This window comes from Mya arenaria, chromosome 14, assembly GCF_026914265.1.
Source record: "Mya arenaria isolate MELC-2E11 chromosome 14, ASM2691426v1".
Classification (NCBI taxonomy): Eukaryota; Metazoa; Mollusca; class Bivalvia; order Myida; family Myidae; genus Mya; species Mya arenaria.
In genome coordinates this window covers 18,502,333-18,527,910 of record NC_069135.1, presented here as the reverse complement: position 1 = coordinate 18,527,910, position 25,578 = coordinate 18,502,333, and the positions used below count along the sequence as shown (strand labels likewise).

The window sequence follows — 25,578 nt, the reverse complement described above, 5'->3', positions numbered from 1 at the left end:
CATGTACGAAATGGTCTTAGACCACTCATTTACAAATCAATGACCATTATTTTACAGAAAACAAGTATAATACCTTTGGAGTTACACACCATTATTTTAAGACGTAGCCAACGACGTGTTTATAAGCAGGATACATTTAAAACCATACAAAATATCAATACATATTCAGGTAAAAACATAAAAAGCCATACTGTAGCAAACATGAGTACATACATACATGTACATACATAAGTAAATACATACATGTACATACATGAGTACATACATACATGTACATACATGAGTACATACATACATGTACATACATGAGTACATACATGTACATACATGAGTAAATACATACATGTACATACATGAGTACATACATACATGTACATACATGAGTACATACATACATGTACATACACGAGTACATACATACATGTACATACACGAGTACATACATACATGTACATACACGAGTACATACAAACATGTACATACACGAGTACATGTATCTATGTACATACACGAGTACATAGATACATGTACATACATGAGTACATACATACATGCAAATACATGAGTATAACGACAATAATTCGCTAGTCCTATATCTACGCAGGTTCGTATTACCTTGAACTTGGTGTAGTGATCCTTAACAGCGTAGACCTTGACCTTGTTGATGTAGGTGGCGGTTGCCAGGGTTACAGTGACGGTGGCGCTTCCTGCCTCGGCCATGTAGTAGTCGTCTCCATGTGAGTGCAGGGTCTGGTCAAACAGGTGGTGTAGCCGGTAGTATGTGGGGGCATTTGTATATGGACAGTTGCACACACCGACGTAGCACGAGCAATCGTAAATACTCGCACTGCTCGAAACCTAAAACCAGTCGTAACATACTATTATGTAAGAATGTGTACTGTTTAAAAGGAAAAACAAATACTGTTGTTTATTTATTTTTTTCATTTGAATAACTGTCTTTACTTTCAGCGAAATTGATATTGACAGTGTGCTTAATACACTGTAAAATAAAGTTTGTATTGTCACTGACATTTGATAGATACTTGAATGTTAGATTCTCCCATCTGACAGTCCAAAAGTTTTACTCTGACATAGGAATTTGGCAAAAGCGAAATTCAAGAAAGTTTGTTAAATAATTGTGTTTCAATAACAATTTCGGAACAAAGCTATTAAAGTAAGGTATTATTTCTTCCAGATAAAAATTCAATAGATTGTATTCTAATGTCCAGACGGCAAGGCAGTTTGTAGATGTTATTTTAGTTTTTTATGCTTTGCATTTAACTCAAAACTTGTCATGTGATACAAGATCTGATATGTCACATTTAAGATAATCTTCGTAATATTTGAAAACGGCATTTGTTATCACCAAAAAATTGGAATTTTCAGTTTGGGGATCATACAGAAATGCATTATGATAAAAACGTAGATTATTGATTTTTTTAAAAAAAGAAATGAACTAAGAAACCACCATCGCGATCACCATAATAGACAGAAATATGGATATACCGTGTGTCCGTCCGTGGTGGTGTAGGAAGTTGTCTTGCTGTAGGAGGAGCTGTAGGAGGACAGGTCGAGGCGGTAACCCTCGTTCCACACCGCTGTGTCCTCCGAAATCTGCTGCTGTCCGTTGTTGTCCACCTTCAGCATGCTGAAAAACACATAAGATGTGGTTTTGATGTTCATCCACGTGAAAATGATTTATACGATGTATACTTCTGAACTCAAAACCGCAGCTGTCTTTGGTCATAGGTTCTGTAAAAGACAAAGCTAAACTCTGAATAAACGAAATCATCAATTAGCCTTGGATGTTTTACAATTCAGGGAAGCAAAAACAAACAAACAAATAAAAACATACGTACAAATTAAATATGTAGATTAAGAATAGCTCATGTTAATGGCCTTTTACACGGTACATACTTGTAATTTCTCTCATCATCGTTGACATAGGCGGTACCGGAAGAGCCTGCCTCCCCATGAGTACCAGGGGCTCCCCCATATACGTCAAAGTATCCCCTGTATAGAGGGATTGTCTCATGGCGCTGGTGATACAGGGCGATCCGACCGCCGGAACCACCACCGCCTCCGTTCACAAGGTCGCCGGAACCTCCGAGTGCCTGGATGTGACCTGTGTGACTTCCTGTAGGGAAGACGGTAAACGTCTTTATGTTGTGCAGTATTTGGAGAACAGAGATACTTCGGTAAAGTGTTCACATTTAAATCTCCGTTGTTGTTTTTTTGTTATCGTCTTGTTGACGTGTGAGTCCTGAGTGCGGCGATAGGTGTAGACAACATTATGTTTTGTCTAAAACTTGTGTCTTCGTTTGTAATAAAAGTTCATTATTTATGATAAATAAAGAACGAAAATATTAGAAAATAGTGCGCTAGGTTTTAACGAAAAAGAATTCAATATGACAGTCGGGAACTGTCGCAGGTAACCAGTTGTGTGAGAGTTATTAATGTAAAAGTTTTAAGGATAATATGTTTGGTCATTCAGGGATGTTTTCGGTATGTACGGGATTTCTATTCAATTGCATCGTAATTCGGCCACTGCTCAGAACCGGCGGGTACCAGTGAAAATGTTTGGTGGTCAAACATATTTTTATAACCCGCGGACTCGGAGGCCATGGCTTAAACGGACACATATAGAGATGTCAGTATTTGCCTTTATACTTACGCTGCACGAACATTTACAATAAAAACTTACCGGTAAAATTGTGTGTCTGTATGTAGATACTGCCTGCGCTGCCGCCACTAGCACCACCGGTGTTACTTCCGGTGTCATAGCTGTTTGCCTTGATGTAGCCGTCCACCGCCAGCGTGTGGGCAACCTCCATGTGCAACACACCACCACCTGTATATTTTTAATATTCACATGTTTGGTGATCTCCAAAATTAAATGTACTTAAATGGAATACTGTACTTAAGATTAGAGCATTCTTGTCCTTGAAAATGATACACAGAAATGCTATTATTTGCCATGAGTTTTAGATTTATAGTGAGAGACGTATATCGATCAATTATATTACATATAACATCGCAGTTCATAAGATTTAAATTCAACATTATAATCAACATACCAGTTCCGCCGTTCGTCTGCCCTCCACCGGACCCGTGTGCCACGGGGATGTAAAGATCACCGTACGGCATGTTCCGGTGGAGGCGGCACGTCGTGTACCCGTCACAACCACCTCGTCCACCAAGACCGCCATGCGAACCGCCGCTTGTGCCGATACCCACTCCTGCAAATTGCTTTAGTTTTGTATGTTTGTCGATATATGTGTGTGTCTTTTGTTTAATTTATCATTTTATTAAATGGTAACTTTTAAGAACTTAACGTGTACATATTACGAAAACAAATATTCATAAAAAACATGCTTATTAACTTCTGCTCAAACACTCTTTTTAAATAAAGAACTAGAACAGGAACTCAAAAGACCATACCAGGTCCTTTATCCGGTCTGTATCCTCCATCGCTAACGTCAACGGAGCCTCCGTCGTCGAGGAAAAAGTCGGTCGCCTTTATGTGCAGGTTACCGCCTTTCAGCAGTCCACCGCCTTCCACGATCATCCACCCGAACGTAAGCTGGTAAGCGTCAGAGTCAGCGTTGGGGTTTGAACAGTTGATGTAGGACTCCGCCTTGATGACGGTCAGTCCAAGAATTTTGTACGTTAGGGGTGAAAGGTCGTTGGTTGATCCGCTCTTGAATAGGCGCAGTCCGCCGCCTTGGACAAGGGTCAGGTTATGAATGTGGTCCACGGTTCCCTCAATGTGCGCAAACACTTTCTCCATGAAGGTGTCTGGTGCCAGCCCGAGGTAGCCGCCGTCATACACATAAGAGCTGAACGGCGTGTCCAAGAACGGCCGGTTGAGGTCCATAACCTGATACGGACCGATGTGGATGAAGCCGGTGCGATCACCAATCATGTGGATGAAGTGCAGGTTACAACCTCCAGTGTAGGGTTCAGGCAGGAGAGCTAGGTGAGCATTTCCAAAAATTTGAAGCTCGTCAAAGCTGTAGTCGCTTTGACTGCCAGCTAAACGATGATCCGAGGATTCAGGCATTACCCAGGCTTTGAATCTGTCTTGTGAAATGTCTGTGTAATCTCTGATCAGGTTAACCTCTGTTGGTGTTTGAAGACCGTTATTGTTAATGTACAAAGTGCTATGTTCTTTAGCGACATTGTATATGAATACAGGACCAGGGCCACCAGGTTCCGCACTGCCTGCCGAATAACCTCCATGGCATTGGAAGCCGCCCCAGTAGGTCACATTTTGTCGGAAGTAAAGAGCGATACGTCCACCGGCACCACCGCCTCCAGTCCCGGCAGCAAACCTGCCACCACCATTTGCCGTGATGTTACCCATACCCCGGAAATTGTACGTGTCAATTTGAAGAGTCCCTCCGGATCCACCACCGCCCGTGATATTACGACCGTCTCCGCCATTAACGCGAATTTCACCGTCTATCATTAGCATATCCGAGACTTCAATGACAATCTTTCCACCTCCTTGTCCGCCGGAATTCAGTCCACCGCCTCCGGCACTACCTAGATGGTAGGGTTGAAACAAATGGCCATAAGGTTGACCGGTCATGGAGGTGCCTCCGCCTTTCCCGCTGCTTCCGCCGTATCCTGCACCTGAAGACCCGGAAGTGCTTGCGGTGCCGACTCCAACGTTGACCGTTGTTGTCTGGGGGTCGTCGGCGCGATATCCCGTGCTATCTGCGTGTAGGGATGCTCCATAGTCGAGTGTAATGTCTGTTGCTGTTATCTTGGTATTCGTGACTACAAAAGTCGAGCCGCCCTCCATGGATATTTTGTTAGCCACCCTAAAGAGAGATTGGGGATCAGAGACAGGATCAACGAGAATACTGATTGTAGCATTGTCCTGAATTCGTACCCACAGGAAATCAAAAACGTCTGGTGAATTTCCTGATGTAAATCCTCCCGTCTCCAAAGAAAGTTGACCGTCGTGGTGAAGGGTAAGGTTCTCGACGTGGTCCATTTCCCCGTGCAGCCAGACGGTGATGCCGTGCATGATGGTGACCGGTGCGAGTCCTAGGAAGGCACCTTCGTAAACTCTGCAATTAAACGGTAGGTCGATTTCCAGTCGCTCCAGATCCATTACCTGGTTGTCGCTCAGATGAACTGTGCCCGTGCGGTCACCGATCATATTGCGGAAGAAGACATCTACCTCCGTGCCAATAGGTTCCGGAAGTATCGCCAAATGTGCGGCGCCGTACATTTGAATTTCCTCGAAATGGAACTCAAATTTCCCATTTGCGAAATCGTTGTATCCAGACTCAGGCAGAATCCAGGCTCTTGAAGAGTCATAAGTAAGATCAGCATAATCTACAATGACGTTGTGTTCATCCCTTGGATGCTGGCCATTATTATCCATGATTATTGTTCTGTGTTCTTCCAGCTTGTGGTAAACATACGCCGTACCAGGTCCGCCATTTTCTGAGAGCGGTCCACCTTTCGCGCCACCATAAGCCAGGTAACGGAACTCCGACATTGTCTTGTTGACGTTGAAGTTCACTGAGATACGACCTCCTGCACCACCACTTCCGGTGCCATTGACGTAATTGGACCCATCGCCTCCGTGAGCAACAATCTTTCCATAACCCTTGATAATGTTACAGTGCATCCAGATTGAGCCACCGGAACCGCCACCTGAATCATTTACTCCCACTGCTCCGTTTGCACTGACCAGCCCATCAATAAAAATGGTATCTGTGACATTAAACCACAACCGGCCACCACCGCTTCCTCCAGGAGCATTATTTTCACCAGCTCCACCGGAAGATCCCATTTTCTGTGGTTCGTAAATATCGCCATAAGCAAAGCCGGCCCGTGATGTATCGCCTGCCTCTTTTCCGCCAGACCCACCATGGCCACCACCTCCGCCGATACCGTTCACAGCGTCTGGCGCTCCAGGGTTGACCACCCCATGAACGGATGATGAACCGTGGATATCTTGTGAGTGTTCGAATGTGTATCCACGGCCGTTGGCAGACAGGTGCCCACCGGCGTCTATGGTCACGTTCTGTGCGTTAACGGTGATGTAGGTCCCATGCATCACACCACCACCTTCAATGGTCAAACCGTCAAGATAAAAGGTGATTCCTTTCTCGGAAATTTGGTCTGTTGTGGCGTTCAAAACAGAATCATCTTGGATCTTAATATAATCGAACATATAGCTACTCTCCGGCTTTTCAGTCGTGTGGCCGCCATGTTTGAGCCAAAGGTATCCACCAAGTCGCAATGTTATGTTGTGAACATTAGCCAAGTAGCCTGCGAGGTGAATTTCAACGGCGTGTATAAAAGTAACGGGCGCAAGACCAAGATATGAGCCATAGTATGTGTACGTGTTGAAAGGCAGGTCCATCTCTTCTCGCTGCATGTTAGATAGCAGGTCCAAGGCCTGTCCGTCAGCCACATGCACTGCTCCGGTACGATCTCCGATCATGTACTTGAAAAATATGATCACAGAGTAGTCGCCCTTGTTGACGCCCTCCAATTCAGTGTTATCATCGTTGCCGTTATCAACATTGTCAACGCTTGGTGGCATCACAGCCAGGTGGCCGTTTCCGTAAATCTGAAGCTCCTCAAATTCATACGCATAACTTCCGGAGGTACCTGCAGCGAATGCATGAACGCCAGAGATCGGCAATATCCAAGCCCTACAACCATCTTCATTGATATTATCCCAGTTAACGTACTTGTTTGTAGGTAAAGGAGCGTCGTCATTGTCGATGATGAGTGTCCGGTGTTTTTCGACCATATGATAGAGGAAGGCAGTTCCGGGTCCACCTGCCTCGCAGCCACCACACGCAGTGCCCGGCCACCCGCCATTAGCAAGGTAACGGAACTCAGTGAAAGTGGTGTTCTTGTGAAAGTACATCGCAAATCTGCCACCGCCGCCACCTCCACTGGAGCCCTGACCGCCGCCTGTCTGTATCAGACCAAACCCTGTGATAGTGTCGGTGTGGATCCATATGCTCCCGCCGCTACCACCTCCCGCAAGATTACCAAATACTGTCTTGCCTTCATCGCCGTTTGCCGTCACGCTGCCGTCGATGTGAAGCGTGTCGGTCACATTCAACCAGATCCGCCCACCGCCGCGTCCACCGCCGTCACCACCGCCGGCCGAACCAAACATTGTTGGTTCATATAGATCACCATACGGGGAGCCGCCAATTGTCTCTCCTGAAATACATAGTAGACGATTTGCAAAACACTGTAATCGCATTTCTTCAAAAAAAAAACACCTTCCAATCGAAGGTTTATTGATGTATGCTTGAAATGCGATTTTAATATGAATGAAACGAATTCTTTCTTGAAACTTACCTTCACCGCGACCACCGCTGCCGCCATGGCCTCCACCGGACGATGATAGTGTGCCATTGTGCCCCAGCCCTGGGTTGATCTGCCCATATACCCCCGTGCCGCTCGTGTCTGTGACCCTGTAACCTAGGTAATCTGCGTTCAGGCTTCCACCGGAGTGTACGGTAATGTTTTGGGAATAAAAATACAAATGCGTTCCACGAATAAGGCCGCCACCATCAATTTGTGTATCGATAGTCTTGAAGTTGATTCCATGGTCCGTCACAGGATCTGTGACCATGTGAATGTATCCGTCTGTTTTCACGTGCACGAAGTCAAAGTTATAACTTCCTGCCTCTTCGCCGTTCGTCTTTCCTTCCTGGTAGAGCCAAAGATTTCCGTCATGGTGGATGGTAAGGTTCTTGATATAAGCAAGTGTCCCATTGAGGAAGATGTCGATGTCCTGTACGTACGTGTCCGGTGCCAGCCCTAGGAAACCGTCGGGATACACGTGTACGTTGAAGGGGAGGTCAATCTTGGGCCGTTGGAGGTCCAGGGTCTGCCCGGCACCCACGTGAACCGCGCCCGTCCGGTCCCCGATCATGTTTTCGAAGTAGATGGTGGCGGCGTCACCCACGGTGTCAGTCAGGATCGCTAGGTGCGCGTTACCAAATATTTGCACTTCGTCGAACGTAAATGTGTTGGTCACTGAAAAAGTACAATTTGAGACTTTAGTAAGACAGCTAGCTTTCTATTTCGGTTTAGAAAACCTCATTCTGATAGGAATTGCCTTTTAAACTTGTTATATAACAAATAACTTATGGCAAATGCTTCGTGTAAACTCACAAGTGGGTAGCCTGGTGTTAGTGCCAGTATCCGGGAGGAACCAGGTATGGGTTGTGTCCGCAGTGAGACTAGCATAGTCCGCTATGACTCCCTCCTCGCCCGCCACACCACGTCCATTGTTGTTGATCAGCAAGGTCGAGTGCTCGTGATCTGTCGATGGGATAATTATAATGTAGTGCGTTTATACACAGCGTTAGTGTGTCGGGGTTTCCATAACATTCATTCTAACGAATAAAATATTTTCATGAACGGATAACAGAATAGATTAAATTATACGTCATCGGTTTACATTAATTGTCTGGTAGTCTATTACTCACCGTTGTGGTAGAAGAAGGCGGTACCGGAAGCGCCGTCACACTCCGGGGCGGGCGCGTCCCCACCGTACACGTCCCAGGTGCCAGAGAATGTAAAGTTCCGGTCGAAGTACATAGCGATCCGACCGCCGGAACCACCGCAGCCTTGGAAGCTGCTGTACTTCGAACCGTCACCACCGATCACTTGGAACTCGCCATAACCCTGAAAACACAAGGAGAGCGCATCAACAACAATATTCGATATTCATTAAGCTTGTGAGTAAACGTTTATATTTGAATTTGGAAACCTACGATCAAGTGTTGATAATGGAGCTATCGTCTAATACCTTAATGTTGTTAATGTCCATCTGAATGGAGCCTCCACTGCCTCCACCACCGGCGCCGGTCCCAGCCTCGCCGTTACAGCTAATCTCACCGTCGTTCTGCAGGTAATCGTCAGCCCGGATATAGATGACGCCACCACCGCGACCGCCTGTGCCGCTTACGGTGGAAGAGCCACCTTGACATCCACGGTCCACAGGCTGCACCAGTTGGCCGTACGGCGCACCTGTTGAGGGATTAGACGTGACCCCGCCGCCTCGGCCTCCATGACCAGCACCTGGATCATTTATCGATTACTGAGCATAATGTTTTCATCATTTTTCTTCATACTTTATGCCAATCATATTATTACACCGTTCCTGGCTGTAAATAATATACACCTTAGGCTTAAAAGGTTTCAACAACTTACCGGAACCGGAAGTTCCAGTAACACCATTTCCGGTGCTACAGGAAACGCTGTGGAAGTCTCCGATGATCTCCCCTAGATCGTCGACGATCAACTGCTGTGCCCCAATGTTCACGTGCACGGCGTGCACGATACCGCCACCCGCAACCCGCATTGTGTTGGCCTTGAATGAACGTGTATATTATCAACTATTAATATAAATAGTAAATTTACTTATGTGAGTCACAAAAGGGCTTTTGTGTGGCATCAACTCCGGAACCTTCAGTACACCATGGTATTGCCTATAACGCCCATACGAATTGTATTCTAGTACTAATGTTTTATACTTTTAACAAGCGCTGTACAAAATATTTTTCCATGAAACGCAACCGCAATACGAATTGCGAATTTCGAATACCTGAATGTTGATTTCATTGTCGGCGCCGGTGAGGTCAGGTGTGGCGGTGATCTCTCCGCCGGCTGCCACCGTGAGCGTCTCCATGTCGAAAGTTCCCGGATTGGCGTCCAGACCCGTTCGCGTGGTCGTACCGGCGCTACCTAGGTACAGGGAGCAGCCGTCACCTACCGTCATGTTGTATCCGCCAATAACACCCCTGCATTAGGAGTGTAAAACTTATTAGTTTGTAGTAACCTGCAGTACAGTTTCCCTTTTTTGGTCCACGTGTATAGATCTTAGTATTTATGAATCCTATTCGATTTTTTGTTTAAATAGGAAATGTTTGAAGTGAACTAAAACTGCATTATAATCACGGCTTACGTAATTATAAGGAATGTTGCATGTGTAGATGCTACTTACCAGATATAAATGCTGACGTCGTGGCAAATGAAGTCTGTGGGGAGGACGAGCTTGCCGCCCTCGTACACGTAGACGCTCACCAGGAACTCCAGGTCCTCCGGGTGCTGTACGATCACCAGCTGGTCCGGACCAACGTGTATGCTTCCGCTAGAGTCGCCATCGAAACGGTTCGCCCGCAGGGTGAAACCCGCGCTCGACCTTATCGAAAGAATTAAATGATTCAACAAATCTAAGCGTGGATAAGAAGACAGAAAAAATGGCCCGACAGAACCCCATCATACATAAGGCTAGAGCAGAGACGAGATCGGACTCAGATATGTTCATTAAATGCATGCTTTTTAAAAAAAACTCTTTATTTGTTCTTGCGTTAAAAGGAACTACACTATAGAACACAACTTACTGGTCCAGGTCTGGATGGATGGCCAAATGGGCAGCGCGGACGATCCTAATGGTGTCCATCTGTGCGAGGGTGCTGTCCGCTATCCATGTCCGGCTGCCATCAGTGGTGTAGGACGAGTATGTGTGGTCGGTTATGTCAAGGGTGTTCAGCGCCTGGCCGAAATTGTCGATGATCAGTGTCTCATTCTGGGCATCGCTTGTGGTATCCTTCAAATACACAGTTCCGGAGCCGCCAATGCCGTAGTTCCCGGCGCCGCCTCTGGCGTCCAAGGAACCAAAAAAGTAGTTGGCGTATTTGTAATAAACAGCGAGGCGACCGCCACCACCTGCCCCCGTGTAAGTTCCACCTGCACCGCCAGCTACTTCAATAGTTCCGGAGCCTTCGAAATTCCGCGTGATGGCCAAGATGTAGCCCCCGCTACCACCGCCTATAGAGCTGCTGTAGCCATTGTTTCCATTGGCTTCGATGGTTCCCTCGACGAGTAGCGTATTTGTGATGTCAAGTTCAAGGATACCACCACCGGCGCCGTAAGATGTTGATGCCCCGCCTCCGCCAGATCCGAACAATATATCCGAATTGTATATGTCGCCATACACTTCACCAGAGGATCCGCCTTTAAATAATTACGATATTTAAAACAACAATAACAACGACGTTACAGCAATACAATTTATTGCGATACGGAGAATTAGGTAGAATGGGCTGTTCTATTACATCATATTCTTTTTAATTACCATAATTTCCATTTCCTCCACGACCACCAAAGCTGCCACCGCCCTTGTTGGTTCCAGCCCCGGTGCCGTCCGTGGTTCCGCTGGCGGTAACGGTGATAGTACCCAGCTTGTCCACTTTGAGGATGTCCGTGTGGATGTTGAGGTTTCGTGACTTCACGGTGCCGCCGCCTTCCACCGTGATCTGGCCGGTTGAGCTACCGCGGCGGACCTGTTACAATACAGACGGTCATCTATTACAGCATGATTCTACATTCAGCGGAAAAAGGTAAATAATCAGGGTTCAAGAGTGTATACCGTACTTACTTTAGCAATAATGGTTTAAATATGATTCCTTTAAACGTTGCTTACACAAACTGCGGGGAGAAGTTTGAAGGTCATTCAGAATTTGCCATGAATGAATATCAACCCGTGTCCCATACGGGTATATACACAGCATGCAATGTTATAGTAGTTTACCGTGAGAGTCCAAATATCCCCCAGGTCGCCATAGGTGGTGAGAAGCTCAAGTGTCCCCTGGTCCTGTACAGTCAGGTTAGCGAATTGATTCGCCCGAATGGCAGCCGAACCCAGCACAACATTCGCCCCTAATAAAATTCAAGAAAGTTATGGGCATTCAACTTATAATGTTTGACCGTGTATGGAAACGTGAAGCTGAATAAAGTCTGGGTGTCAACTTCCCATTCCCTTAGCGATGTCATCAATTTCGCGGAATACTACTGCTATTATAAGACACCAAATATATACTATTATGACAATGCAAACCATGTCAAATTGCCAAGCTCAAATATACACAACAAAACACTTCACTTTTCAATATGCAATTTAACATACCAGTTGACACCAAAAGATGTGACTTTGTTCCGTCAATGGTTCCCCAGAATCGGCCGGAAGTGGTCCTCAAGACGCTTGCTGAACAGGAAGTGGCGCTAGTGGACATTCCCAGGGCTTGCTGGTCGAGTGTCTGGCGAAACTCGACTGTGGTCTCTGGCCAGATCCAGTCCGCGCCCTCGTAGAGGAATACTTCATACGAAACGTTTGTTCGCCTGTACTGGGAAACCTTTGCAAAAGAATATGGATATCGTTGTTACTAAAATGATTAAATAGGAATATTTGGAGTGATCCAAGATTTCGAAAGTTTACATAATTTCAATAGACATGCATTTTACATAACTCTGATTTTAATTATTTTTACATGACTTTCGTAGATTTCTCGCAAATAAGTTAACTATTGACCGTCCAAAGAAGTATGTTAACTGTTATAAAGAGAAGATATACCTCCGTGAGCAAGAACGTGTGTCCGGGTCCTATGTGCAAGTGGCCGGTGTCGTCCCCGTACATGAACTCCGTCTTAAGCGTAGTTCCTGAGCCGTTGAGCGTCAAGTGCGCACCGCCGTACAGTTCAACGTGTGTGAAGTCGAACTCGTAGTCGTCTGACGGCGGCTGCAGGTGGACGATGGCGCCTGAAATGAAATTAATAAAAATGTACTTTTTATACACATTCTTAATATGTATATTTAAAAAAATACAACAGTAGAATGGTTTCTCACAATTAAATTTTGTGAATACAAAGCTCACGTTATGTTGAGTGCAAATGTGTATACCTGTGTCCACATAGGCGTTGTATTCGGCATCTCCGGCGGTAGCGCCACTGGGCTCTGTTACCTGTGGAACAAAATAAGGTTAAATTAATCATCTCATAGGCATGGTTAATATGAAGAGGACATGAATGCTTTTAAAAGTGTTAAAGTCAAGAAACATTTGGATATGAGTCTACTTATAGAGGTCACGGAACCTCACCTTAGGTTGCAGACAGTCGTTGTCGATTCGCAAGTTCCGGATAAATTTGCCCTCCAGATAGGAGACGCCGGGACCGCCCGCCTCGCCTGTACCGGATGTTCCACCTTAAAGGTACAAAAGTCAACACTAAGCACACAGCCACGCTTTTATAATCAATGTGGTGTGGACATACCGCAATACCAAATAAACAAGGTTTTGTTGTTATTGATTCTAAATGTGCCCTTAAGATACCTTTAGCTTCGATGTATCCGGAATGGTAGTCTCCATACAGGAAGTATGCATGCACGCGACCCCCGGCTCCACCGCCGCCCCGACTACTCGAGGAGCCGCCATTACAGTAGAGTTTCCCGGTCAGTTGGAAGTTAACGTCACTCTCCATGTAAATGTTGCCGCCAGAGCCTCCACCAGAGTGGCTGTACTACAGTCACAAGAAGTACATTGTCGATATGATCGGCAAACATGTTATTAAATAAATGTGATCTGTTGTAGTAAATTAAGCTTATAAATGAAGACTTTATAACGTTTTCATGTATAACTGTTATAGGAGAGTTAGAACTGTATGCGTGCGGACGCTTGCGTAACATTGTGTTAAGACAGTATTTTTCTCTCCGTATATAAGTGGTACTACTAAAACACTGCCAGAGCCTGAGCCAGAACAATATAATATGCAACACAAATGCGTTTTATCACTGTAAGTTAAGGAAAAAAGAACAATTACGAAGACAACCCATTAATTTCGTATGCAAGCAATTTTGTCATGGTTACCGTGGAAGCTTTTCCGTCAGCGCGGACTGTGCCGCTGATGATGATATCCTCGGTGACGTACATGTGGATGTAGCCGCCTCCTTTACCGCCGTTGTTCCCGCCGACGCTGTAGCTTCCGCCACCAGAGCCCCACGTGCTCTCATTGAAGATGCTGCCGTACTGGAAGGTTGCCTTCATGCCGCCGTAGCCCTTGCCACCCCGTCCACCGTGGCTGGCACCGCTACCTCCGCTCGAGGAGACCTTGCCAGCTCCTGGAAGAGAATGGATTATTTTGCATTTTTTATACCTCTTTGCAATTGCGCTAGAATACAAATAAACATACAAAACGGACGTTAATTAAAATCATGAAACCATCTGTCCTTAAATTAGCGTGCTTAATCATACTTAACATCACTAGAAACGTTTAAAATTGCAAGATTCAACGCCAAATAATATTTATTTTTGTAAACATGTTAGTTCATATACTAGAAATCTTACCTGGGCCCTTGTCATACAGGTAGCCACCTCCTGTGACGTCCAAGGTGCCGGAAATGTCGATCGTCTTACAGAACTGCACATCGTCACCCAAAGGACCTATGAACATGGATCCGGCGCGCGCCGTCCCCTGAATGGTGACCGTCTTAAAGAGGAGTTGGGTCGCCTCGCAGCCCTCGTCAGTATTCTCCGGTGTATGCTGGTAAAACATGTCCATCACGCCGCCTGACTCTATCAGGTAATCGAATCCTTTAATGGTATTCGGTCGGGAAAAGTCGACGTTTCCTCCGCTTTTGATGGTCAGGAAGACGATTTTCGTGACAACGTGAGGGTGGGAGTACAGAGCACCGGAACACGTAAACGTCGTGACGTCCCAGGCGGTGTTTCCAGACTGCCACCAGGAGCCGCTGTCCATCTGAAGTTTTTCGGCCGTCACGTAAGACTGTGCTACCCAGTTAGAAGACACCAGGGAGTCGAACTTAAGCTTCCCCTTCGTATCAAGGTGAATGATTAGGTCTGTGCCTGCTGATGTCATGTTTATTGCGCCATAAGATTCAAAATGTCCGTTGACATACAAATAGTCGAGTATGAAAGGACCGTTGGGCAGAAAATAAAAAGAACCGTTTAAGTTCATGTCAAGTCTGTCCCAGCCCTGGTCTTCAGATATGTAATTCTTCAGTTCACCGGCTTTGAAATCTCCATACAGCTTGAACTCATGAACTGCGAGTTCCGAAACCCCCGTCCACGACTTTGATGACTGAGCCAGTGAATCAAAAGTAACAACAGCTCCGTACTCAAAGTGCACCTCATTGATTTTGTCGAGGGCGTAACCCCGCAAGGTGACCGGAGTAGTTGACGTCACAGTACCATTAGAATAAAAGCTGTCGACGCGGAATTCTCCAAACGGCGTGAACGTCCATTCGCCGTATCGATTGACACTAATCCCGTCCATTCCGTTGTTGATGCTGAGGGCGTCAGCGGTAAACGTCTTATCGACTGTGAGGTTTTTGACGTTGAGAGTGCTGCAGTTGCTGTCTAATGTAGTGCCGTTATTCTGCTCAGGTAGATTGTACTTGTTCAACTGAAGCAAACCGTTTGGATAGTTGATAACAAATGCACCAATGCGGCCACCACTTTCGGGCTTCGATTCGAATGTAGCAAAGTTTGACACGTACATTTTACCGGAAATCGCTGCAGATTCTACCAGCACGGGTCCGTCAGCTGTGAGAGAAAACGTACCGAGGGAGCCGACTGTGAAATGATCAACACCAGCGCCAAATGACACGGTTCCCGGGGAGAAGGGGCCGTTAATTGTGACAATCTCGCACTCAATAGTGATGATATCGGCAGTTCCGGGCCATGTCAATGTGCCGTTTTCTATCAGAAATTGTGTACACGGGTAAACGATGGAAACGTGCTTTGCCATTGTGACAATTCCCCGAATGTCAATTTCAGAGCCTATGTACATATCTGAAGACACAGGATCAAAGGTCGCCTTACCCAAAGTACCCACCGTGAATGTGGAAATATTTGCCGCCGTAAACTCTAACAACCCACTTACGGTAAAGGTGCCGTCAATAAGAATATCGGCGGTGGTCAAAATGAAAATGTGATCAGGGTTTATGACTGAAAACGTTGTATTGACTCCAACAGTGAAGGCCCCTGCTTCCAACTGTGGCATTTCGAGAGAATCAATGGTCATCTTCGCGACATTTGACAGTGTGAATGTTTGATCGCTCGGGATCCCCAAAGTCATAAAGCCCTGAATGTAGACGATGCCCACAAACTCCACCGTTTCTGGTTCCATAAGAATCTCCGCCCCGGAGTATATGTGAACGTGTGAGGTGATGCCGGTATTGACCTTGAGCGTGCTGTTTGGCGCCATGTGAAACATGGACCGACCATCTCCGTGGACGTTGTCGGCGGTGAAATCGCCCGCCATTACGAGATGGGAGCCGTCGTAAAGCACGTACTCTGCAAGATCGTCAGCGTGGCCGAGGATATACGCAGCGCCACCTGGGATAAACGGGTAATTTAATTAAATGCAGTTACTGGATCCGCTAGTGTGACAATCATGATGTCACGTCAGCGAAGAAAAAAAAAGACTTTTGTTATGATGTACGTGAAGTTAGCGGCCTAGCGGCGTGAAGTTAGCGGCCTAGCGGCCTAGCGGCGTGAATTTAGTGGCCTAGCGGCGTAAAGTTGTCTGCCTAGCGGCCTAGCGGCCTTTTAATTCTCTATTTTTAAGTAATTGTTAATGAGTTTTGGAAAACAATGATAAATCAGTTTTCTTATTCATATATTAACATAGCGGCCTTAAATTGTTTTCTATTCAGAGCATTTTTCTATGCGTTTTCTTCTAAAACAATGATAAAATAGCTGTTTTAATGCACAATTTATCAATCTGAAGAAAAAGAAGCTTTTGGTAAAGAGTCATACAAGTAGAGTCTATTGTATAAGTATTGTTTTCATATAGGCTTGTTGCAAACAGATCGAGACGGTCAACGTTCATGACCGAATTTACCGTGACCGGAGTTATGTTTTAGCATATAAAAGTAAAATCATATGCATTTTAACAAGACCATTCTTTTCAATCAAATGAACCACAAATGGTTAATATGAAGAATGAACAAGCCAAACTGTTTATACTGGCATAAAAGTGTTGTTGTTGTTTTTTACAAAGCTGTATTATCTCACCAATTATCTGTCACCGGTCTGAACGTTACGTACAAAGGAATTGTAATTGTTAGTCTTGATACGTTTTACAAATTTTAAACTAGTTGACCTTTCTTAACGTCAATATGTTTTGAATATTTCTTAAATGCAACTTTACTAACAAATTATTTTGATAACTAGTAATGCAATTGTGGAAAACACTCAATGTTATGATTATTTTACATCTTATCAATATTTATCAACCAAAACAGATTAAATGGCATTTAAGTCGTACTAATATTATTATATGACATTACCAAGACTTTTTTTATGATCTCGAAAAAATGGAATAAATTATGGCTTTAGCTAAGATTATTAAATGTTTTTTCAATATCATTTTGGCTGCTTATTTAATTGTTAACCTTTTCACACCATCAATAACTAAATTAAGTCCGAGTTTTAGTTTTGTTTTATAATATCATTTTTTCTTAAAGCTGCACTCTCACAGGTATACCGTTTTCACAACTTTTTTATTATTTTGTCTTGGAAAGAGCAAATGTTTGCGCAAATATGTGCAAACAAATGAAAAACAATTGTTGACAAAAGATCAGATCGCAGATGTTCATATTTCCGTTCAAAAAAAATGTTTTATTGCTTAAACCGTTATAAACGGTTTAAGAAAAATGCATAAACATAAAAAAATAACTTAAATATAAAGAACTGCGATCTAATTTTTTGTAAGCAATCTTATATAACTGATTTCCAAGCATTTTCGCAAAAATTGACTCGTTCCAAGACAAAAAATAAAAAAAAGTTGTCAAAACGTTAGATCTATTAGAGTGCAGCTTTAAAACTAGTGATACAAATCAAACCAACCGAGATGACGTCACGTACCATTAGTGACGACATCCATGGCTGAAGTACATGTACTCCCGTCCATTGCCATGGCGATGTATGTAGCCTTGCCGTAGTTATCCACCACGAGGGTGGATGCGCTTCCCACGTGCCAGTGGTAGATCGTGCCTGGGCCTCCGGGGCCGCCTGCAAGGGAGGGAACACATTTGAAGTTAGAGAAGTTTAGAATTACTGTAAATTTAACCAATTCTGTATCAGAAAGCTGATGTTTATCATAATAAGTTCGATCCAAGGTAAAAAACATCCACGCAAAATATTCGTCATGACCAAAGCCGCGCGCATTCCGTTAATTAAAAGTAATGTACGTGTATAGACGTGTATAGACGTATGTATGACAGTACGGAAAACAACAGTTTTTTAATGTACCTTTTGAAGCAGGGGTACAAATTCCCGTCGGTTCCAGACTGGCAGCACCTGCAATAAATTAAAACGTTCATGCTATATCGTCGTCTTTATGTTTAACTCGAGAGTCAACAACTTTAATGTACATGTACAAAGAAAAAATGACGGATCAGCATTTGTACAGCCAATGCCTTAGTTTAAATTATGGTAAAATAACAACAACATATTTCTAAAAATCCTTATACCTCGTGCATATCCGACGAGCCCCATGGAGAGTTCGATGGTTCCCTGCCACGTGACCGGATATACGCGCACTTGGGTCGTGTATATCGGAAACGGAAGTCGCGTAGTCACTGTGCTGCCCCCGTTCACGTTACCAGTCAGCACGTAGTTTTCGGTGTTTAGCTGTACCTAATTTTAAGAATTGAAACATTTGTACAAGAAAAAATAACGAAATTTACTCTTACGTCCATGCAGAACAATACATTTTCAAAATCAATGAATCTCAAATAAAATAGTATGGTGTGACAATAAAAATCATTGTATCACAATTATTAACTACTAATACAGATGTCCAGAACAAAGTGATGTTATATATCCTTTCGAACATGTGCTCAACCTTACCCATGATGTTGAAGTTGCGTTGTAATATCTGACGGTGTATGTCTTGACGTAATATCCGGAGCCACCGCCCTTCGTCTGTATGGCCGTGATGTAGTGCTCGGATGAGAGCTGCGCCTCCAGGTAGGCGTCGTTGGTGTTGGAGGGGCGCCATGACTTACTGGACGAGTATCCCAGCTTACCGAAAGCGTTGCCGTAGTTCGACTGGGTGCTGCTGGATACAATGGAGCTGGATGAAAGGCTGCCCTCGTTTGTACCTGGATTTGATCATGAGCATCAATGATAAGTTGATATCAATCCATCTAGTTTAGTGGTATCCGAACAATTAAACTGAATATAAGTAGTCCTCATGAAAGCTTAGTGTTAAGTAGTTACCATTTATGAATAATTCAAGCAGTATTCTCACCTCCGAGTCCACCATCTGTCGTTGTTATTCCAAGGAAAGTGTAGTCATTGGCGACGTGCTTTAGAGTGACCCGGCCGCCACCCCCACCACCACCGTCACTGGCGCCGTTTCCGCCCCGTGCGGAAATGGTTCCATATCCTTTAATGACGTTCGCGTCTATGAAAACAGAACCACCGCTGCCACCACCTCCCCCAGAAGTTCCTTCACCGCCGTCCGCGGAGAGAATGCCATCTATGATGACGTCCGCTGAGGCAGTGATTTGTATGGCGCCACCACCGTTTCCGGCGCCGCTGCCGCCACCAGGGCTCCCCGGGTCCGTCGGTGCCTCCAGACTTCCGTAGGCGACGGAGTCAGTGGACAAAAGGAAGTTGTTGGCTGGACTGCCTCCACGGCCTCCATAGCCTCCTAAAATACAGCAGTTAGTTTTAGATAATCGCTCTTGTTAAATAATGTTATTTTCATAACAATTTTAAAAATATTATTGCATTTACAGATTGTAATGGCTTCCTCGGCCGTAAATCTCTTAAATGAAATACCATTAAATGTATTTTTGTCTTTATGTCATATTCGTCAACAGTCAAGCAACTTCCAAATGGTTCCAACTTGGAACTTCGGAGAAATTATACTTGAATTATAATTATGAGGGAATCGAGAGCAAAAATCGAACATATCCATTTACATTGTATAGAGAAGCTTTAGTGTAAAAGTGTGTTGTTCTTTAGAAATAAATATGTTGTGGTTGTGTTTCAAACAAACGCATTGAAACGAAATAAAACAACACAAACACTTTGCATAGAAGTAACTTTACTTTGTATCCCGAGACAAGCGATCTATACATTTGTGCGCAACCCAATTTTGCGGCAAGAACCGATATATTACTGACTGAAATTTGTGCTTGATATTTAGAACCAAATAAGGGCGCTCCAAATATATATACCAGGTTCAAGTTTCATAATCTTCCTACCAGGCAGGAAAGCACAAACAAACAGCAAGAAAGAAAAAAAATACAATTTAACTTCTTTGAAATTATAAACCAGATGCTCTGAAAAATAATCACACGGCTAAAGTTATAACCATGCAGGAGAAAACTGTTTTATTCTTTGAAAAAAACCTCTAAACATGACTATATTAGCAGAAGAAATGCAGAAAACTTATCTTGTATTTTTAAATGAAAACTAGTGATGTTGTTGTTGTTGTTGTTGTTGTTGTTGTTGTTGTTGTTGCTGTTGTTGTTGCTGGCCATGCAACAATACGTGCATACTAACTAGACTAGACGACTGATTTCACCAATGGTTGGCACGATATTAGCATATAATACTAGAACTAAACCTACGTGAGCGCCACCTTCACACACCTGGGCCAGATCAAACCTGGTCAAAATATACTGACATTAAAACTTAAACCCATTATTTGATTTATTTAGAACTATTTCATCATAAAATTGTTGCATAAAAAAAGAATGTGCCAAAATATATAAGTACCTCACCCATTTAAATGACACTGTAGAGTGAATGGTATTAAGAACTCATATATATATTGAGGGTTAATCCGTTTCATAATGATAAACCTATAATATTTCCGTATGATATATCTGCGATTAAAAGATTTTTAAACGCATTACTTTCGGATTACGTTTATTTTCATAATTTTACACATGTAACAGATACTTGACCTTGTCCTAACTGTGTGCTTAATTTAAGATTACGATTATATTAATAGGTTAAAAGATCAAGCATTCCGTTGAGTTTTTCGTCCTACGAATGATTGATTAATAGACAATGAGAGTGTTGATTTAAATGATTGAAATGTGAAAATTGAATATTGTTAACCTTTTTATTTAGATTTCAGATTACCAAAGCTTAAATAAATAAAACATTTTACATTTGGAGCCACCCTAAGCTTCGATTCATCAAGATTTCAATGTACGAGTTCGTGTTGTTGTTGTTGTTGTTGTTATTCTTTGTTGTTGTTGTTGTAGTTGTTGTTATGTTTGTTGCTGTTTCGTTGTTGTGTTTGTGACTGTTGTTGTCGTCGTTGTTGTTGTTGTGTTTGTTGTTGTTGTTGTTGTTGTTGTTGAAAGTCGATACCAACAACTATAACTGGACTGTATGTACATACTAACTGGACTAGGAGACTGACTTCATCGATGATTGGCAGAATACGCATTTAAAAAAATCCGACTAGGAACTGAATAATAAGTTCACCTTTTGTCTAGAAGATTATACAGTTATTTCAAGTTTTACCGACATAAAAGCTTTAACCTAATATTTTCATTTTTGTAGAACTGCCTCGTCATGAAATGGCTGCATAATACATAATGTTCCAAAATATATTACATGTAGTTTACGCTTTAAATAATCATTTACGTGTTATATGTTATGAGAATGGTATTTAGAACTTAAGAACATAGGTGTTAATCCGTTTCATTATGCTTAATCTATAAGATTCCGTGTTATATATAGCGATCAAAAGATTATTTAAAAGGATTAGTGTCGGATTTCGTTTGTTTTCATAATCGGTCAGTTTCGTAGAAGGGACATACAGCAAACTCGACGTACAAACAAAATCGTTTCTTTTTTTCAAATGTTTCATGCACAATCTGAATATGGATGGAAACAATTTCACTGTATAATTAGATAATATATATTTCGGACTTTCTTTCTTATAATACCCTTTGTTTTTCTAGTTTTAGGTTTAAACTCAGAAATGAGTTATTAATGGCTTTGGAAAAGTTTCAGCATCAATTTCAATTGGACTGTTTGTCGGAGAATAACACTGCTATAAATTACAGATATAATATTCCCAACACTGCTTTCAATTAATAGGCCTGGTAGGATGTATTAACGCATTTGTAACAAATAATTGACCCTGTTATTCTAGCAAGGTGCTTATTCCAAGTATTCGGTTATATTCGGTTATACTCGGTTACAAAACCCAAGCATTTTGTCAGTGTTCTTCCTATCAATATTTTCAATAAACAATTCAATTATGAATTGGAAATGTGATTTAAATGTGAAATGTTTAAATTGTTGAACTTATTACGTAGATTACTGTATATTTATATATATATATATATATATATATATATATATATATATATATATATATATATATATATATATATATATATATATATATATATATATATATATATATATATATATATGTATGTATGTATGTATGTATGTATGTATATGCAGGGGCGGATCCATGAATTGACGTTAGAGGGGGCGTAACTTAGGGGCGAAACCTTTTGACATGCACCCCTCCTTCTGAATCGAATGTTTATGGCACAGGACAAAAGCTCCAACTATCGAAATAGCACACATTGTAGGGCTCGTGGCCTAGTTCATCCCTGCACTTTTCGTTATGGTCCCCTTACTCGAATTTTCGGGTCAGTGCGTCCCCAAAATGGCTTTTGTAGCAGCAAATTTCGATTTTCGAGCTCTATTTTCGCCTACTCAGGACAAAAGCTCCAACTATCGAAATAGCACACATTGTAGGGCTCGTGGCCTAGTTCATCCCTGCACTTTTCGTTATGGTCCCCTTACTCGAATTTTCGGGTCAGTGCGTCCCCAAAATGGCTTTTGTAGCAGCAAATTTCGATTTTCGAGCTCTATTTTCGCCTACTCAGGACAAAAGCTCCAACTATCGAAATAGCACACATTGTAGGGCTCGTGGCCTAGTTCATCCCTGCACTTTTCGTTATGGTCCCCTTACTCGAATTTTCGGGTCAGTGCGTCCCCAAAATGGCTTTTGTAGCAGCAAATTTCGATTTTCGAGCTCTATTTTCGCCTACTCAGGACAAAAGCTCCAACTATCGAAATAGCACACATTGTAGGGCTCGTGGCCTAGTTCATCCCTGCACTTTTCGTTATGGTCCCCTTACTCGAATTTTCGGGTCAGTGCGTCCCCAAAATGGCTTTTGTAGCAGCAAATTTCGATTTTCGAGCTCTATTTTCGCCTACTCAGGACAAAAGCTCCAACTATCGAAATAGCACACATTGTAGGGCTCGTGGCCTAGTTCATCCCTGCACTTTTCGTTATGGTCCCCTTACTCGAATTTTCGGGTCAGTGCGTCCCCAAAATGGCTTTTGTAGCAGCAAATTTCGATTTTCGAGCTCTATTTTCGCCTACTCAGGACAAAAGCTCCAACTATCGAAATAGCACACATTGTAGGGCTCGTGGCCTAGTTCATCCCTGCACTTTTCGTTATGGTCCCCTTACTCGAATTTTCGGGTCAGTGCGTCCCCAAAATGGCTTTTGTAGCAGCAAATTTCGATTTTCGAGCTCTATTTTCGCCTACTCAGGACAAAAGCTCCAACTATCGAAATAGCACACATTGTAGGGCTCGTGGCCTAGTTCATCCCTGCACTTTTCGTTATGGTCCCCTTACTCGAATTTTCGGGTCAGTGCGTCCCCAAAATGGCTTTTGTAGCAGCAAATTTCGATTTTCGAGCTCTATTTTCGCCTACTCAGGACAAAAGCTCCAACTATCGAAATAGCACACATTGTAGGGCTCGTGGCCTAGTTCATCCCTGCACTTTTCGTTATGGTCCCCTTACTCGAATTTTCGGGTCAGTGCGTCCCCAAAATGGCTTTTGTAGCAGCAAATTTCGATTTTCGAGCTCTATTTTCGCCTACTCAGGACAAAAGCTCCAACTATCGAAATAGCACACATTGTAGGGCTCGTGGCCTAGTTCATCCCTGCACTTTTCGTTATGGTCCCCTTACTCGAATTTTCGGGTCAGTGCGTCCCCAAAATGGCTTTTGTAGCAGCAAATTTCGATTTTCGAGCTCTATTTTCGCCTACTCAGGACAAAAGCTCCAACTATCGAAATAGCACACATTGTAGGGCTCGTGGCCTAGTTCATCCCTGCACTTTTCGTTATGGTCCCCTTACTCGAATTTTCGGGTCAGTGCGTCCCCAAAATGGCTTTTGTAGCAGCAAATTTCGATTTTCGAGCTCTATTTTCGCCTACTCAGGACAAAAGCTCCAACTATCGAAATAGCACACATTGTAGGGCTCGTGGCCTAGTTCATCCCTGCACTTTTCGTTATGGTCCCCTTACTCGAATTTTCGGGTCAGTGCGTCCCCAAAATGGCTTTTGTAGCAGCAAATTTCGATTTTCGAGCTCTATTTTCGCCTACTCAGGACAAAAGCTCCAACTATCGAAATAGCACACATTGTAGGGCTCGTGGCCTAGTTCATCCCTGCACTTTTCGTTATGGTCCCCTTACTCGAATTTTCGGGTCAGTGCGTCCCCAAAATGGCTTTTGTAGCAGCAAATTTCGATTTTCGAGCTCTATTTTCGCCTACTCAGGACAAAAGCTCCAACTATCGAAATAGCACACATTGTAGGGCTCGTGGCCTAGTTCATCCCTGCACTTTTCGTTATGGTCCCCTTACTCGAATTTTCGGGTCAGTGCGTCCCCAAAATGGCTTTTGTAGCAGCAAATTTCGATTTTCGAGCTCTATTTTCGCCTACTCAGGACAAAAGCTCCAACTATCGAAATAGCACACATTGTAGGGCTCGTGGCCTAGTTCATCCCTGCACTTTTCGTTATGGTCCCCTTACTCGAATTTTCGGGTCAGTGCGTCCCCAAAATGGCTTTTGTAGCAGCAAATTTCGATTTTCGAGCTCTATTTTCGCCTACTCAGGACAAAAGCTCCAACTATCGAAATAGCACACATTGTAGGGCTCGTGGCCTAGTTCATCCCTGCACTTTTCGTTATGGTCCCCTTACTCGAATTTTCGGGTCAGTGCGTCCCCAAAATGGCTTTTGTAGCAGCAAATTTCGATTTTCGAGCTCTATTTTCGCCTACTCAGGACAAAAGCTCCAACTATCGAAATAGCACACATTGTAGGGCTCGTGGCCTAGTTCATCCCTGCACTTTTCGTTATGGTCCCCTTACTCGAATTTTCGGGTCAGTGCGTCCCCAAAATGGCTTTTGTAGCAGCAAATTTCGATTTTCGAGCTCTATTTTCGCCTACTCAGGACAAAAGCTCCAACTATCGAAATAGCACACATTGTAGGGCTCGTGGCCTAGTTCATCCCTGCACTTTTCGTCCGCATGGTATTTGAACATTTATCATACCTACTCGTAATGGTAGTCAAATCTTAGGCATTGTAGTTTCCTTACTATAAATAAAGATTACGTTTAGTTGGTATGGTCCCGTTGGCCCGAGAAATTGTTCTTTCGCAAGAAAATAACTGTGTTGGTGGACCGCTTATCAAAAAGACCCGAAGTAATCAAAAGTTTACCAAACATTAAGCTAAAACAGTTAAATCTCATTTTTTCTTACCACTATTTATATTCCTATAAACAGCTGGAAAGCATACAATGATTAACTAAAGTAGTATATAGTTCATATAAATCATTATATTCATATTTAAAAAATGTAGCAGCTAGCTGCCAGCAGCATAGCAGCTAGCTGCCAGCAGCATATCAACT

The 25,578-nt window shown here is 43.3% G+C and overlaps 1 protein-coding gene across 1 annotated transcript in view; it reads right to left on the bottom strand.

Moving 5' to 3' along the window:
- The window catches only part of LOC128215890 (uncharacterized), a 199,565-nt gene that overhangs the window by 172,370 nt on the left and 1,617 nt on the right, over positions 1–25,578 (bottom strand). Inside the window, 28 exon segments of the mRNA XM_052922496.1 lie at positions 616–858; positions 1,507–1,648; positions 1,918–2,137; positions 2,705–2,851; positions 3,078–3,239; positions 3,442–7,212; positions 7,354–8,037; positions 8,176–8,325; positions 8,493–8,691; positions 8,816–9,087; positions 9,220–9,379; positions 9,614–9,809; positions 10,013–10,210; positions 10,413–11,025; positions 11,147–11,354; positions 11,603–11,730; positions 11,978–12,203; positions 12,422–12,606; positions 12,748–12,808; positions 12,944–13,047; positions 13,175–13,361; positions 13,709–13,959; positions 14,186–16,198; positions 17,732–17,878; positions 18,119–18,166; positions 18,340–18,505; positions 18,719–18,972; positions 19,122–19,526. Of these exon segments, the coding sequence (XP_052778456.1) occupies positions 616–858; positions 1,507–1,648; positions 1,918–2,137; positions 2,705–2,851; positions 3,078–3,239; positions 3,442–7,212; positions 7,354–8,037; positions 8,176–8,325; positions 8,493–8,691; positions 8,816–9,087; positions 9,220–9,379; positions 9,614–9,809; positions 10,013–10,210; positions 10,413–11,025; positions 11,147–11,354; positions 11,603–11,730; positions 11,978–12,203; positions 12,422–12,606; positions 12,748–12,808; positions 12,944–13,047; positions 13,175–13,361; positions 13,709–13,959; positions 14,186–16,198; positions 17,732–17,878; positions 18,119–18,166; positions 18,340–18,505; positions 18,719–18,972; positions 19,122–19,526 (11,540 nt within the window).